Source organism: Miniopterus natalensis, chromosome 3 (assembly GCF_054644295.1).
Source record: "Miniopterus natalensis isolate mMinNat1 chromosome 3, mMinNat1.hap1, whole genome shotgun sequence".
NCBI classification, from domain to species: Eukaryota; Metazoa; Chordata; class Mammalia; order Chiroptera; family Miniopteridae; genus Miniopterus; species Miniopterus natalensis.
In genome coordinates this window covers 2,131,776-2,146,629 of record NC_142083.1, presented here as the reverse complement: position 1 = coordinate 2,146,629, position 14,854 = coordinate 2,131,776, and the positions used below count along the sequence as shown (strand labels likewise).

Here is a 14,854-nt window from a genome sequence, read left to right as displayed (position 1 = left end):
CCATGTCTCTGCTCTCAAAAGGGGGCGGGGGGGAGGCTTCAGATGTAACGAAGGAAACATTGCGCATCTCGCCCTTAAATCCTTCGAAGTTAATTTTCTATGGCAGGATATTCCTTTCTGATACGGTAATTAATTAAAATTTTTGGTGCTCATCTTTTGTCTCCCATAATCTATAAAGCCAGTACACAAAAAACTAAAAAATAAAATGAGATAAAATAAAATGAAACCAAGAGATGCTGAATATGATACACGTTGTGGGGGGGCCCAGTCACACAACGCTGTGCCCCGAGCCCCGGGAAACGGAGGCGAGGCTCCGCGTCTCCGAGCCCTTCGTCGGGGACCGATCCCCGCGAGCCCCAAGCTCGTCCCCCAGCACAGGACACGGGGGGCCCGGCACGGAAGGGAGCGAGAGCGGCGGAGACCGTGGTAAACGGAGGACACGTTCTCTCAGTAGTGTTTGCTCGACGCTGTGCCGACGGGGCTCCGCCGACGTGCAGGCTTCACGGGAGCGGAGGGATGCGTCCCAGAGGACCAGCGAGAGGAGAGGGGCACGTCTCACGCCCGACGGCAGCCACCCGGGAGGCTGAGGCCCTCGGCGGTGTCACAGCCTTGCAGCGTCCTGGTCCCTCTCCTCTAACAGGTTGATCAGCTGCGCGAAGCTGTCCTTCAGGGCGTCCGTGTCGTGCAGCGAGCAGGGATGCAGAATCCAGCGCTTTCCGCGGGCCAGGGGTTCAAGCTCGAAATATTTTTTGACCTTACGGGGGACAGAGAAGATAAATACGTTATTCATTATGTCAGAACCTTCCTCATCCCAAAACGCTGAGCGTGATAAAGTGGGGGGCCGTCGGGGGAACGGCTCTGAACCGCGGCCTGGGACGTCCTCGAAGCCCGCCCACAGCTGCGGTCAGAACGCGGCGACACGCCGACCACCCGGGAGTGTCCCTCTAGGGTGGATGGCGCGCCGGCCATCCCGTCCGCACACTTCGCAGCTCAGGGTCTGACGGGTCCTGGAAGAGCTGCAGGTGCTACGGCGCAGGCCAAACACACCGCAGACGCCAAGAACGACGCAGGTCAACCAGGGTCACCAGGAGAGCACCTCGCCCCTCATCGCCGCGCTAACTTACTAACTTGGCGACAACCTGCAGGACCGTGTGCGCTCTGTTACTCGAGACAATTATTTTCATCAAACACACACAGAAAAAATATATAATTTAATCTTCTCTCTCCTTAAATACCTAGCATGTATTTCTGAGACCTGGGAAAGTGGTTGTTAGGACAGGTTCTTACAAATCATGTTAAGAGGATTCTCCCTTATGGAAAATGTAAACTCCATCCTTTTAGTTTCCTTTCTTTAGGACACTGAAGACAACTTCCAAGAGAATCTGAAACTGCTTGTGTGGCCACCAGCACCAGGACGGAACCTGGCCCCAGGAAGGAGGACCTGCCCGCCCCAGCCCGGCCAGCGGGTGCCCAGCCGGGGCAGAGAGGAGTTGGCAGGAGGGACGGGGGCCCGATGCTCAAGTCCACAGCTCCCAAGAGGAGGTGGCTGCTCCAGGGAGTTTAAAACCAGGGAGGCCTCCTTCTCCCATAAAGCGAGGCTTCAAACCGCACCACGGGATTCAGAAATGGGGAGCCCGTGCTTAAGAGCAATCTGGATTCTGATCAATAACGTCTCCCACCAAGAGGGGATGGCGGGCGACATCCACAACCTGGTACAGGGGGGAAGTTGTACACTTGCCACGTTTTATAACCCCACATGCAAAGGACAGCACTGTGAGTACTGTGAGCACCTGAAAGACGTCTGGTGGCAGGAAATGCATTAATGTTTAAATAAAGAAAAAGACAAATACAATCAGTGCATATTCCTGACAACATTTCCTCCGAATGGTCCACTCAAAAGTGCACAGAGCCCGGCCGGGCGTAGCTCAGCGGTTGAGCGTCGACCTAGGATCGAGGAGATCGGGGTTCGATCCCCAATCAGGGGCGTGCAGGAGGCAGCCGGTCAATGACGACTCTCTCAGCATTGGTGTTTCTCTCTCTCTCCCCCTCTCCCTTTCTCTGAGGTCAATAAAGATATATTTAAAAAACAAAAAACAAAGTGCATAGAATTGATCCTGGTAGCACATTAATAGCTAATTTGAAAACAATGTTAGATTTAAGTAATCACAAAATGTGTCATATTTGCAACACAGGCCAGACCCACTCACACACACACCAGTAAGGGTCTTAGCTGCCCGTGAGGTTGGCTTCCAGGCAACTGCAAACAGTCTCTCACGTGGGCACTTGGGAGGTGACACACACAGGTGGTCGCGCCCCGGAAGCTCCCGCTGAAAACGAAAGGAAGCGTGGACCCCAGGGTGGTCACCGACAAAGGGGCCCACGGGCGTTAAGCTGACAGACACGCGGGGGAGCCTGAGACTGTCGCTGCCACCTCAGTGGTACCTAACCTGCCACGTTCACCCTGCTGGTGCCCCAGGGATTCCTCCCCACTCCCCATTTTACTGCCAACCTGAAAACAAGCCGGGCGCTCGGCGACACTCAGGTCCAGCGGGTGACTGTGCTGATCCCGGGGACACCGCCCTTCGGCGCCCAGAGTTTCACGTTCAAGAGCAGAAAGTACGACACGGGAGGGGACACGGAGACACGGCGCCGGGCGTGGGCTCTGCCGTTCGAGTGACAGTCCGATTCGGGTTCCATGTGAACCCTGGCTGCCGTTTCCACTTCCCAGTACTATTACAATAAAAATCACTCACCGTCCCACTGAACCTGCGCCCACTGCTTTTCCGTGGCCCTTTGATATGCTGGGGTATAATTTTAAAGAAAGGTATTTAAGTTTAACCAACGTAAGTCATATGCTGACATCTGATGTTGGTTTTACAGTTAAAAAGCTGCCTATGATGCAAGAATCTATTTTTCTTACAATGGACATAATTTTTTAACGGTTACTTTCTTATCAAGATAAACATTTTTTAAACGACTCGAGAGTAGTTTATCGGCTGCCGGAACGTCGTGCTAACTGGAAGCTGCTGCAAGGAGACCTCGGACCTTCCACATGGGCTCTGGACACCCACTCGGGGAGTCACATCGGAATTCAGCTGCCCGGAGACCGGCGGTCACTCGGCTGGTTTCAGGACGGCCACAGAGCGCTAGTGGCCCTGCGTCCACGGTAGAGACAGGAACACCAGGCCACCATAACTACATCACCGGGGCCCCCCGCACTCACGCATTGTGGGGAGATGCGCGTCCCGAGTCCGAGTGTCACTCACACACCCCGTTGACGGCAAAGTCCTCATTCAACAGGAGACACATCAGCACCGCGTCACTGCGCTGAAGTCGTGGCAGCGGCTAACCTGCGAGGGACCCAGGCACTGGGCAGGCAAGGCACCCTCACGTGTCCGCGGGCAGAGAAACCAGGCGACGGGCCTTCCTGCTTCCAGGACCCGGGAAGGGGTAGCAGCCACGGTCCCCGGGTCCCGGTCTCTCTCGCCCTCACGTCCAGTCGGACATTCTACTTTCAGTTCTCTCCGACCTGTTGTAAGCTCACCGAAGGCCGGTGAGTAGTTTCTGAGCTGCGACCACAGGTCTCTCTTTCCTAAAACCTACTCGCCTCACCTGAGGCAGGACGAGTGGCGTGTTTCCCCAGCTTTGTTACTAAACCAGGACAGTGTGCCCGGAGCTGGCGCCGACCCTCCAAGCACCCTGGGGAGCAGCGGGCAAACAGTCCAGAAGGACTGCTTGGCGTTTCCACGGGACATGGAGCTGAGGTCTAAGCTCAGATGCTCACGAACAGGGCCTGGACCCACGTGAGCGTGTCAGACGTCAGAGCTGGGGGTGAGGATTCTCCAGAGCACGGGACCCTGTGCCGGGCGCTGCTGTGGTAAGAGGCGCCCCCACTCCAGGGCACCGCCTGGGGGCCCGTCGCTGCCCTGCGGCGCCTCCGCCCTTGTCTGGGGTATTAGCTTATTTCCCACGACTCACCGCTGGGCAGAGAAGCTGGGTGATGGCTCCACCTGCTCCGGGCCCCCCACAGGCACTACACACATTCCCCCTGGAAAAACTAGCAGGTGCCAATGGGCCGCCCTAAAACTCGGGGTGGGTGTGGCCGGGTGGGGTGGGTATGAGGAGCTCGGTAAACCCCAGCCTGAAAGCTGGCTTCCCACAGGGTCACTCATTCAACCAGCGCTTCCCGGAGAGGACAGGTGAGGGGGCCGCGTGGGTGCTCTGACCGCAGGCGGGGGCCGCGTGGGTGCTCTGACCGCAGGTGGGGGGACGCACCTGGAAGAGCAGGGAGTGCGCAGAGCTCGGTCCAGAACCTTGAGCTCCGAGGAGTCCTGCGGGTTTTCTCGTGTTTAATACACGAGGTGCCCGCCCACAGTCGGCGTTTCTCTGAGGACTGAGCGCCGTTCCGAGACAGGCTCTTACTGGTTTGAACTCGGGTAGGCGGGGGGGCCAGGTGGTAAATTTCCCCCGGGCCCGGGGAAGGGGGGGCTCGGGCGGAAGGGGGGCCCGGGTGAAGGGGGTGCTCGGGTGAAGGGGGGCTCAGGAGCCGCGCGGGGCTGACAGGTCCCAGGATACAGCTCATCACTGGGACGGGGGGCTCCGCCGTCTGCACCCCGATCACTGGTGAAAACGCAGACGGCACACGGATGCCACACGGGGGGAACGTCCCTCGGCCAGTTCTCACCCCCCAGGTGCGGGGAGTTGGGTCTCTCGGCCCTGAACCTGGCGTGTTCGCGCCACAGGAACCGGCGGGAACCAGCGGACTCCTTTCCCGGGAGGGAGCCGGGGACACCCCACAATGCAGCCGGGAGCGCGGTGCCGCTGGTGCGCAGGGGCCTCGCCCCGCCGTCCACGCACGTGGGCCGGGCGCAGGGCACGACCTTCACCGGCCGCAGCGCACGGGCCCGGCTCCAGGCCGCCAGGATACGGTGTCCAGCGTCACTGGACGCCTCGGGCCGCATTCTTGGCAGCTGGTTCAAAGCGAGTCAGTGCAGAGAGGTGGCACCAGCTGTCCCCTCTTTGCTGTGCTGCTCGCAGGATTTTGAAATCCTTCAAAAGGTATAAATATGTCATTAAAGGCGGGGATAAATAAGGCGCATGACCAATTCGCCATGGTCCCCACGATATTACCACACAGAGCAGACACAGCTTCTCTTCACTGCTCCAACGGGGACCCGAAAGTGACAACCGACACCACAATACCACTTTGGGGTGCAGTTTTAAAATGGGGGGCTGCTTTCAGGGACACTCGGTGTAATAGAAAAAGTGGCTCTGGTAAGACGGCTTCTTTCCTAAGCAAAATGCAGCCTGAGCTCGGAAAATTAAAACCCAGACAAATGCCTGCAGGTCATGACCTGGGACTGAGCCCAGCCTGTATTAGCCGTCCTCCTGCGCAGGGAGTAACCTCGATGTGCAGAGGACGTCCTGGGAGGTGACAGGAACTACACAGAAACCCGGGCTTCTGGGGCACAGAACGTGGCGTCCAGAAGAGCCACCTACAATGACCCATGTGCTTCGGTGGTAGGTCTGGGAAGCAGTCAGGTTTCTGCTTAATCTGGGAACCTAAAAGCTCAGAACATATCTGTTTCTCCTTTTGCTATGCTGGGGGTTGGTTTGATTCTGCCCAAAAGTTTGCTTATGGGACGTGATGGGGAGAGGCCCAGATTAGGGATGGTGCACCCTGCTGTCAGAGACCTAAGCCAGCCGCCAGCGCTCCCGAGAGACCCCAGGCGTGGCTGGCTCTCTGCCGCGTGGGTGCCGCTGCTCCCACAGGTGGACAAGGAGCAGCCTAGAAATGCTCTTGCAGTTTTGTGTGTGTGTGTGTGTGTTTTTTAATATATCTTTATTGCTTTCAGAGAGAGGAAGGGAGAGACAGACAGAAACATCAGTGATGAGAGAGTCGCCACTGATCGGCTGCCTCCTGCACGCCCCCAGCTGGGAATCGAGCCTGCAGCCCGGGCCTGTGCCCTGACCTGGAATCAAACCTCGATCTCCTGGATCCTAGGCTGACGCTCAACAGCTGAGCCACGCCCGGCCAGGCCATGCTCTTGTGTTTTAAGTCCCCCCTGAGGTCCTCCCATCACCGCAAGGGGAAGCCTTAATGTTACAGGAAAATCTTTTAAAAGCAGAAGTGACCTGAGTCACAGCAGCCACGGCGGGTTGCCTCTCCAGCGCCCCGGCACCCCGTGAATTGAGCTTTACTGGAACGAAGCCATGCTTCACGCATCCGCGGCTGCTTTCCTGCCACCACAGCAGAGTCGGGAGCTGCCATGGAGACAGCTATGTCCCACCAAGCCTGCAGTATTTACTATCCAGCCCTCTCCAGAAAAATGACTGCCAAGCCTGGCCTGACACATCCTGCAGTGTCCTGCCTTGTCCGGCGGGGCATGGGGAGCGCTTGGCGGCGGCCCCGTGTGGCCTCACTTGCCAGCCCCCCTCCCCCCGTCCTCACTCTGGCTCTCGCTCCAGGGGCAGAGAGAAGCTGGCGTCTCCAACCTGGCCAGGCTCCACCGACGACTTCAGATGCTCTGGACTGCGGCCTAGGGCAGGGCCCTCCCGGCAGAGCCCTGTTTCTCCTGCCTGGGCTCAGCCTGGGCTCTTCCGCGTGGAGACTTCCTTCTAAAGGCAGCGAGAGCCAGCCGGGCGCAGGGCGACCTGCCGTCCATACGGGGGGCTTGCAGCCACAGCAATGCCCCTTACTGTCACTCTCAGTTTCAAAAAGGAGCATACACTTATTAAATTTACAAAAAAACCCAAACGTTTGAAATTTATAAAGAATCTAGTTTTTCCAGAAGCAATTACATTCCACTTAACAACCTTCACGTTCTATTTATACACCTGGTAAATTCTGACAATACATTCAGGAGGCTGAATGTTTGGGTCCATTTACAGACTTAGTTAATGCCACAGAGGCAGTTTTGCCCCACAGAGCCTAGAATAGTCACTGTCTGGCCAATTCCAGAAAATAACTGCCAAGCCCAGGCCTGAAGCACCCTGCATCGTAGGCATCTCGAAGCTCCATTTATAAATTCAGTATAATTTTTTAGACTGTCTAATAATCAAAACATCCTCAAGTTGTTAAGAATCCTTTTTTTGCCCTGGCTGGCGTGGCTCAGTTGGCTGGGCGTTGTCCTGTGCCCCGAAAGGTCACCTGCTCCATTGCTGGTCGGGGCACACGCCCGGGTCCCAGGCTCCATCCCCGGCAGGGGGCACGCAGGAGGCAGCCAATGGATGTTTTGTTCTCACATCGATGTTTCTTTCTCTCCTTTCCTCTCTCTCTAAAAAATCAATAATAAAAAAAATCTTTGAAAAGTAAAAGAATTATTTCCCCCTCAATCAGAATGCTTAAAAATATCTTCCATTAAATTGATAAATTCAGCGACCCAAGTTTTGGGCCATTCTAACACTATTTACCAGCCTAACCACCTGCTCATACCTTTCCAACAGGAGGCCGATGCTGCAATCCCACGTTTTAAACTCAGTTGTGTCAGCCTCCTTCACTGGGCACAACGCGCTCAAGGCCCCCTGTGCTCCGGCACGTGTCGGAAGCTCCCTCCTCTCGTGGCCGACGGACGTCACACCTACGGCTGCGTCACGTTGACTTACCCGGGTTCATGGACATGTGGGCTGATTCTACTTTTTGGCTCTATGTGTACCCAGTGACACGAGCCATCGCTTTCTCCTTACAACAGGCATTGTGAATAACCACCGTGTGAATCGGTGGGACTGGGTGTCGGGCTCAGTGGGGCCGCGGCATCGCCACAGCATCTCCCAGACGCACGAGGACAACCACTCTTGAGTTGTTTTCGTCCCTCGAGGGCACAGACAATGAAAAAAATGTTGTGTATTCTCTAATGGACCCAGTCCAATGCCAGACACAAAGAGGATAGCGGGAGACGAAGAGCAGCTCCCACGCGGCCCAACCCCCGCCAGGGTCCCGCGCGGGAGGGAGGGTTTCACGAACAGTCTCAAAACTCGGGCCTCGCTGGTTTCAGCTCCGTTGCACACACGCCTGCAGGCAGCTGCAATGGGCTGTTTTGCAAACAGAAAACACCCTATGGTGGAAGAGAGACTGTCGCAGGGAAAAGACCCGTAGGACCCATAAATCCTTTAATCTGTGTCCAAATAGAGAGGCCGCTGCTTATCTCGCAGGACGGGAAGTGCCGGCAGGTGCGGCGAGAGCACTGGGACACCTGCCTTCGCACCCAGGTGCGGGCGGCAGGCTTCCCAGGACCACCTGTGACGAGTCGTCGTCACGGAGGCGGCCGGCTCTCGATGGCCTCCACCTTCCTCTCCTCTCCCCTCCTTTCCTGTAATCACTCCTATTCCACTTGCATAAAAAGCATTCATTTTGGGGGGCACTGCCCACTTTTAGGGGGTTATACTTGATTCTGTATCCCCCACGTTTGGGAGAACACTCAGTTATGATTTTACTTTATTTCAAGAGATCAGATACTGTAAGGAGGAAGAAACCTGCCCATGAAGAACTTTTTCCTGGCCACGGAGGATGGCCGTTCACGTTCCACCCACACGGAGGAGACGCAGGCGAGGACGCTCTGGACAGGAAGGAGAATTACTGCGTGAGGCCCGAGCACATCCGAGCCGGCCAATTAGCTCGTCTGAGACGCAGGCCTGGGAAGCCCGCGTGGCTTATAAAACGGTCTGCTACACACGAGCACAATGTCGTCTAAATGGCTCACTTAGCTAGGCGCACTCACCATGAAATTGATTTTTAGGGTTATTTTTCTAAACTTAATACTCATTAACTATGCACACTGAGCCGTCTGGGTGGGCAGGCGGGCGGGCGGGGCGATATCCTGGCGTCCTAAGTGCAGGTTGGAGAGGTGAATTCCGTCTTTCACAACGTTGAGAGATACTGGGGGAAGTGCATCGATTATCCACAACCGTGTCTGCCCGACAAACGAGCGGCTGTCGAGTTGGGTCTGGGTTAGGCCTGAGGACCGCAGGGAAGGGTGCAGGTCGCCTCCCACCTGCCTCTGACTCTGGCTCCATTTTAAAGACGTAGGTCACGGCTGTGCTTTACGTGAGAAATATAATAATCAGAGGAAAGGCCTTGGCCTGGTACCATCTGTATGTTTTAAGTTAAAGTAAATTATTGCGGGTATGCATTTATTTACTTTTTTAATGCTAAGGCCCTTTCACCAAGTCTTCATTAGCTGTTCAACTCCCAGGGCAGATCAGCACAGATAAGGGGGTTTAAACTGTGCATTTCAAACAATACTTTTTATGCTGCTGGATCAGAAGCCGGCTCAGAGGGGAAGCCATTAACACCCACTTCAGCCTGAAGTTCAGTTACTTAAAGTCACGTCCAGGATCAGAATTGGCCTCGAATCCTTTCGTGAGAGTAGAAATAAACAAAACTCTATAACTCAAAGCCACACTCCCTCACACCCCCAGCCTTGCAGTTAGTAGATTATGGTCACGACTGGATACCTCCTTATTAAACACAGTATCCTCACAAACAAGCGTCACGCCATGTTTAATGTGTCTTGAAGCATTTCCTGAGTGGGCCCTATCCCCGTGGCCTGGACTCAGAAGTGGAAGCCCAACGGCAGAGGACCCCCAGGAGAATGTCCCTGAGCGCATCTCGGCCAACGCCCTGGACACCACCTTCGATGCCCCCTTCTCCAGGGAACAGCCAACTGTGCTTCTGCGCCACAGCCCGATTTTACCTCGACAATACGATCTGTTTCCTTCCACCCTTACCAGCCCGATTTCCCATCAGCGAGAAGGCGATTTTATCACAGCATTTGAAAATAAAAATCATATGGTGTCAGTGCCTGGCCGATGATGGCTCCTGCTAACCATTTTTAATCAGAAGCTAAATGCCAGTGACGCGGGGGGTCTAGGGCCCCTGGAAGGACGCCCGTGTGCGACGCCTCACCTCCCACACAGAGGTCACCTGGTCCCAGGCGCAACTGCCTTTTGGGGCCGTCAGAGGGGGCGGCGGATTTGACCGACCGTGAAGACGTCTGGTTTGACCAAGGGCCGCCAGGCTTGGGTGAGGAACTAAAGCAGCGTGTTCTGGGTGGGGTCTGCGGGTCCTCACACGCCCCCCACCCTGTCAGCCACCACGACGGAGGGTGCTCCCTGCACACCCCGGGGCGGCCGAAGGAACGGAACAGACGCACACGGACAACGCGACGGGCGGGGTTCTCGGCACGGGATCTATTTTTTATTTATTTTTGTTAATCTCCACCTGAGAATATATTTCCATTGAATTTTTTAGAGAGTGTGGAAGGGGGGTGGGGGGAGAGAGAAACATCCATGTGAGGGAGACACGTCGAGTGGCTGCCTCCTGAATGTGCCCCAGCCAGGGCCGGGGAGCACCTGCAACCCAGGTGTGTGCCCTTGACCAGGAATTGAAGCCGGGCCCCTCTGGTTCGAGGGCCAACACTCTAACCACTGGGCACCCTGGCCAGGGCCTGACACATGATCTAGATGGACCTGAGCTGAACCAGCTCTGCTCCCTCCCTCCCTCCCTCTACTAACCCCCTGCCCCCTTAAATTATGTTATTAAGCCAAGAACTTATTTTAAAGCATCAAAAAACATAATTTATTAACTAGAATTGAAGAGTCCCTAAATGAGTAAATTAGTCTAGACAGGCAAGGATTTGGAACGGCCCGCATCACTATCTTAATGGTTTTTATACTTTTATGAAATATTGCAAATCGGACAGAGTTCAGGTTCGAGAAACTCCCTCTTGCTGCATCGCAGATGTTTGCAGATCTTCCCGCACCGGCACAAAGCGTAACGAGCTCTCCGACAGCGACGCGCCCCTCGCACACCCACACTCCCCTCTCCCGACCCCTCCCATCTGCCAGCTGGGTTTCACGTTAAGAATTTCACACTGAATATTACGTGCTATTTTGACCATGTGGCTCCAGAAATGTGAATTTAGAGTCTATTCACATCGTAGGCAAGTGACTGACAGGGAGGGGCTGAGGCTACTGGAGGGGGAGGCCTCTGTCTTCAGGCTCCTGGAGTTTCCAGGGAGGGTGGCAGCCCTGGCACTGTGTCCTTGAGGCCAAAAGTGCCGCCTCCTAGCAGAGGCCTGCCTCCCACTCGCACTAACGGCCACCTACCCGGGCGGCCTCCCCCGTGCTCCCACCTCCCACCTCCTGCCCCGCATGTGAACTGCGAACACTAAAGGTCTTCGACGTCCCTGCAGCAATGTTCACGCACGGACTCGAACGCGTACCTGTAATTACTGTCTTCGGGTTTTAGAGTAAAATCTTGGGGAAGCGTGTGCAGGGGATATTCTCGGGTTAAGGGCCAGCACTGCCTAACAACTGTAACGGGGAAGACTCCGCGTGGTAGTTCAGGGGTTGTTTCAAAGCCTTGGGCACCTAGAAAGGTTTCAAATTTAAGTTTCATTAAACTTAAATAGCCCAGAGTAGTCCTGTTTTTTCAACAGTCCATCTTGCTTCAACCAAGCATCCTGAGTGCTATCATCATAGGCACGAAAGGGACATATATTCTGTGATATACACATGAATATGTGATATATATGTGAATGTAACTACACAGTCACATTTTCCAAATCTTTCCTTCTGCAACCTCAGGGTCACGCTGTTCGTAGGGTCTGGACGCTTCTTAGTCCTATTCTAAAACAGGCTCTTTCTCTACGAACAAAACCCAATGAGAGGACCCTCAAGCACCGAAGCTTGAGAAGGGTGCTGAGTATTTAGATCTGATACTGCGATCCCTGGAGACGGTCTCAAAATCAAAGAGCACATCTACCTGTTACAGTCCCGCTGCCCAAGGAGAGCTGACACCACCAGGGAGGAGCAAGCCCATCACATCAGTCGAGTCTCTTCTATTCAGAACAGGAAGGTTCTGGCCAACGGTGGGGTCTCAGCTGCTCAATTATTCTGCAGGGAGGTAACAACGCCTCCCCTCCCTTCTCTAAGATGGAACAAAATCAAGTACACTAGAGAGAGTCAGTTATCGTCAGGGGAACAATGCTCCCACTTGCCAGCATAATAAATACAGCCCCATGTAAAAATCACCAGTATCGCACATCTAGGTTTTAGGCACATTACGTGCACAGTTAGGAAAGTTACTGAGCACAGAAAAAGCTATGGGAGAAGCCACATCAAAATGGTAATGCAGGGGAGTGAAGATTATTAGCTTTTTCTTAATATGCCTCTAAATTATTGGACTTGAGACAACGTACCCTGATAGTTTTTGTACTTTAAAAAACAAAATAAAAACATGCCTGTGGACAAATAAAAAACAGAAAGGCCATTTTTCAAAAGAAAATAAACGTGAGCCTGTGTGCAGAGGCAGACGCAGGAAGCTGGCGTGGCTTGTAGTAGAGGCTCAGTAAACATCTGGGATTTTAATGCCATGTGATCAAACCCAACACCAGGCTCCCGAACGTGCCCTGCCAGGGGCGAGGAGCGAACCTGCAACCGAGGTACATGCCCTTGACCAGGAATCAAACCTGAGACCGTTCGGTCTGCAGGCTCTAACCACTGAGCCACACCGGCCAGGGCCAGGCTGTCAGCTTTATAGCAACTTGTGTCACTCGCCCCAGTGGACTCAGCATCAGCTCGTGTGCTCTCCCTCAGCTCTGCCCGGAGTATTACCTGTCACCCGCACTGACCTCACGGGGCGGAGGCTCAGGGGTACCTTGTCCAAGGGCAAGCAGGGAACAGACGTCGGCCCAGGTCAGTCCTCTCCACGCCATGTTCCCGCCGTGTTCCCGCCATGGGAGTCTACGGCCTCCCTAACACTCCTGCAGCTGTGCAAGTACAAGCCCAGGCGACGGGACTCCCGGTTCTGAGCTTGAACTTACGCCCCATAACAGAAGTAGTTTACATTTCCCATTAATTACAGGAGGCCAGTGAAAACGAACATGGACTAATTTTTGCAGATGATTTCACCCAGGAGGTGCCAGATTAGTGTGCATAAAACACTGAAGGGATGTGCTGACGGAGCCAGGCTGGGCTCCCAGGAACCAGCCTTTGAGGACTGCGTCCGGGTGCTTCTCAGTGCCACTCGGGCTTCCACCCCTACTTTCCAAACTCTGACGCAGGTCCGCGGACACACCGGTGCTGTGGGTTATAAGCCAGTGCTCGCCGTCGGGGCAAGGACCAGCCGAGCGACACGGCGACTCTAAGGGCCTGCTGTCACATCGCTCCCGGGGTCACTGACGTGCAGGCAGCACCATCTGGTTTGCTGGCTAATTTCGCCAGCCGGCCGCGTTGTGATGGAGAAGATGAGTTCTTCTGAGATGTCTTTAGTTCGAGTTTCTAGCTTGGCCTCCTCCAAATTTCCACTGGCTCTTTCTTGAAGTACGAGGTCTACATTCAGGCCGGTTCAGCTCAGTTAGCATTTCCCGTCCCTCTGCCTGCGCTCAGTAATGAGGCTCAGACCCGGCCCTGTCCCGGGGCCAGGAGACATTTTACTATAAAAGAGTCACTGTTTGTACTAGTACTTTTAGTCCCTGCACTAAATGCTTGCCTCTTAATGACACTGACTATAACTTTGAGGACCTGTTCTTTTTTAATATTTATCTTCATTGTTGAAAGTATTACAGATGTCCCCCCTTTACCCCATTCTTGACGGTTACCTAGCTTTCCGTGCAGATGATGCCTCCCGCCAGGATAATATTTACAGTACGCGAGTAGGGGCACAGCGTGAGCGCTAACCAAGCAGCGGGCACAAGGGCTGTGGAGCTGAGCCCGCTTCCAAAGGCCCCTGTGGAGTCAGGACTCGTCCTGTGGCTGCGGGGTTGCGGGGCAGCTCCGGAGGTCCTGGGGGAAGGGCCGGCGCAGTCAGATAAACTCACAGGGACGGGTCGGGACTTCAGTGTTTCGACGACTGTGTACAGGGGCTGAGAACCAACAGATTCCTGCCTCAGCCCGAGCGAGTGCTGGACGCTCAGACCTGAGCACCCAATGCGTCGGGAAGGGGGCAGCTGCCTTCCTGCCTTGCTGACAGCCAAGCTGCAGGGCCCCAACCTGAGACGCCCGAGAGGCAGCCTGAGGACTGTCCCTTCCCTTGAAAGGTTCGCTGTCCTGTGAACGCTCATCACGGAGGGCGGCACACGAGAAACTGCCGATTGCCTGGCATGTACCGACTGCCCAGTGCACAGCGCACGCTCGGGAAACAGAGCCACGGCCGACCCAAATTAACCTCGCACTTGCTCTGACGACTGGTGAAACCGCAGCCTTTCGGGAGAAGCCTCTAATCGGGACCACGCCCTCCCGAGTCTCAGGAAGAGGCGGCACCTTCAGGCCCAGGGCAGGCTTGGCGCAGAGCCGCCTCTTCATCACTCAAGTCCTGGTCTCCGTCCGCTGCCCCTGGCACAGGTCAGACAGAAGGAAACGCAGGAAACGCAAAGCAGCCAACCACTCCCGCCCGAGAAGCAGCCTCGCACCTCTCCAGCTGCGCGCCCAAGCTTGAGACGGGCCTCTGGAGACCACACACCTTCCGCCTGCATCGAACACGCGCAGTTGCCCCTGCGCTCCCTGCTCCCCGGCCCTGCCCATGGGGGACGGCCACCGGCACCGGGGTCCGAGGACTGGAGGTGAGTTACAGCCCCTGAAACTCGGCAAAGGCGCAGAGCTCCCCTGAGTAAGGCTGGTTCACTTAAAAGCAGCTCATTTATGGGACCTAGGCTGTGACAGTCTTTCATTTCTGAAATATTCTTGGGCATGTCAAAGTCAAAATCTTGAACGATACTAAAAGGACTCATTGAGCGTTACTGCTTAAACAATGCCCAAAACAGCCGATTACTTTCCAGACCAGGTAAACAGAATAAAAGTAAAAACAGACATTTGTGGATAGAGCTTAAGATCCGATTTGAAAGGCTCCAGAGTG

General features: G+C 55.0%; 1 protein-coding gene across 1 annotated transcript in view; it reads right to left on the bottom strand.

The window, feature by feature from the left end:
• Window positions 1–534: 534 nt before the first annotated feature.
• Window positions 535–14,854, bottom strand: part of ARL15 (ARF like GTPase 15) — a 257,775-nt gene continuing 243,455 nt past the window's right edge. Inside the window, exon 5 of the mRNA XM_087815256.1 lies at window positions 535–754. Within this exon, the coding sequence (XP_087671382.1) occupies window positions 602–754 (153 nt within the window). The 3' untranslated portion in view covers window positions 535–601. The remainder of the gene's footprint in view (window positions 755–14,854) is intronic.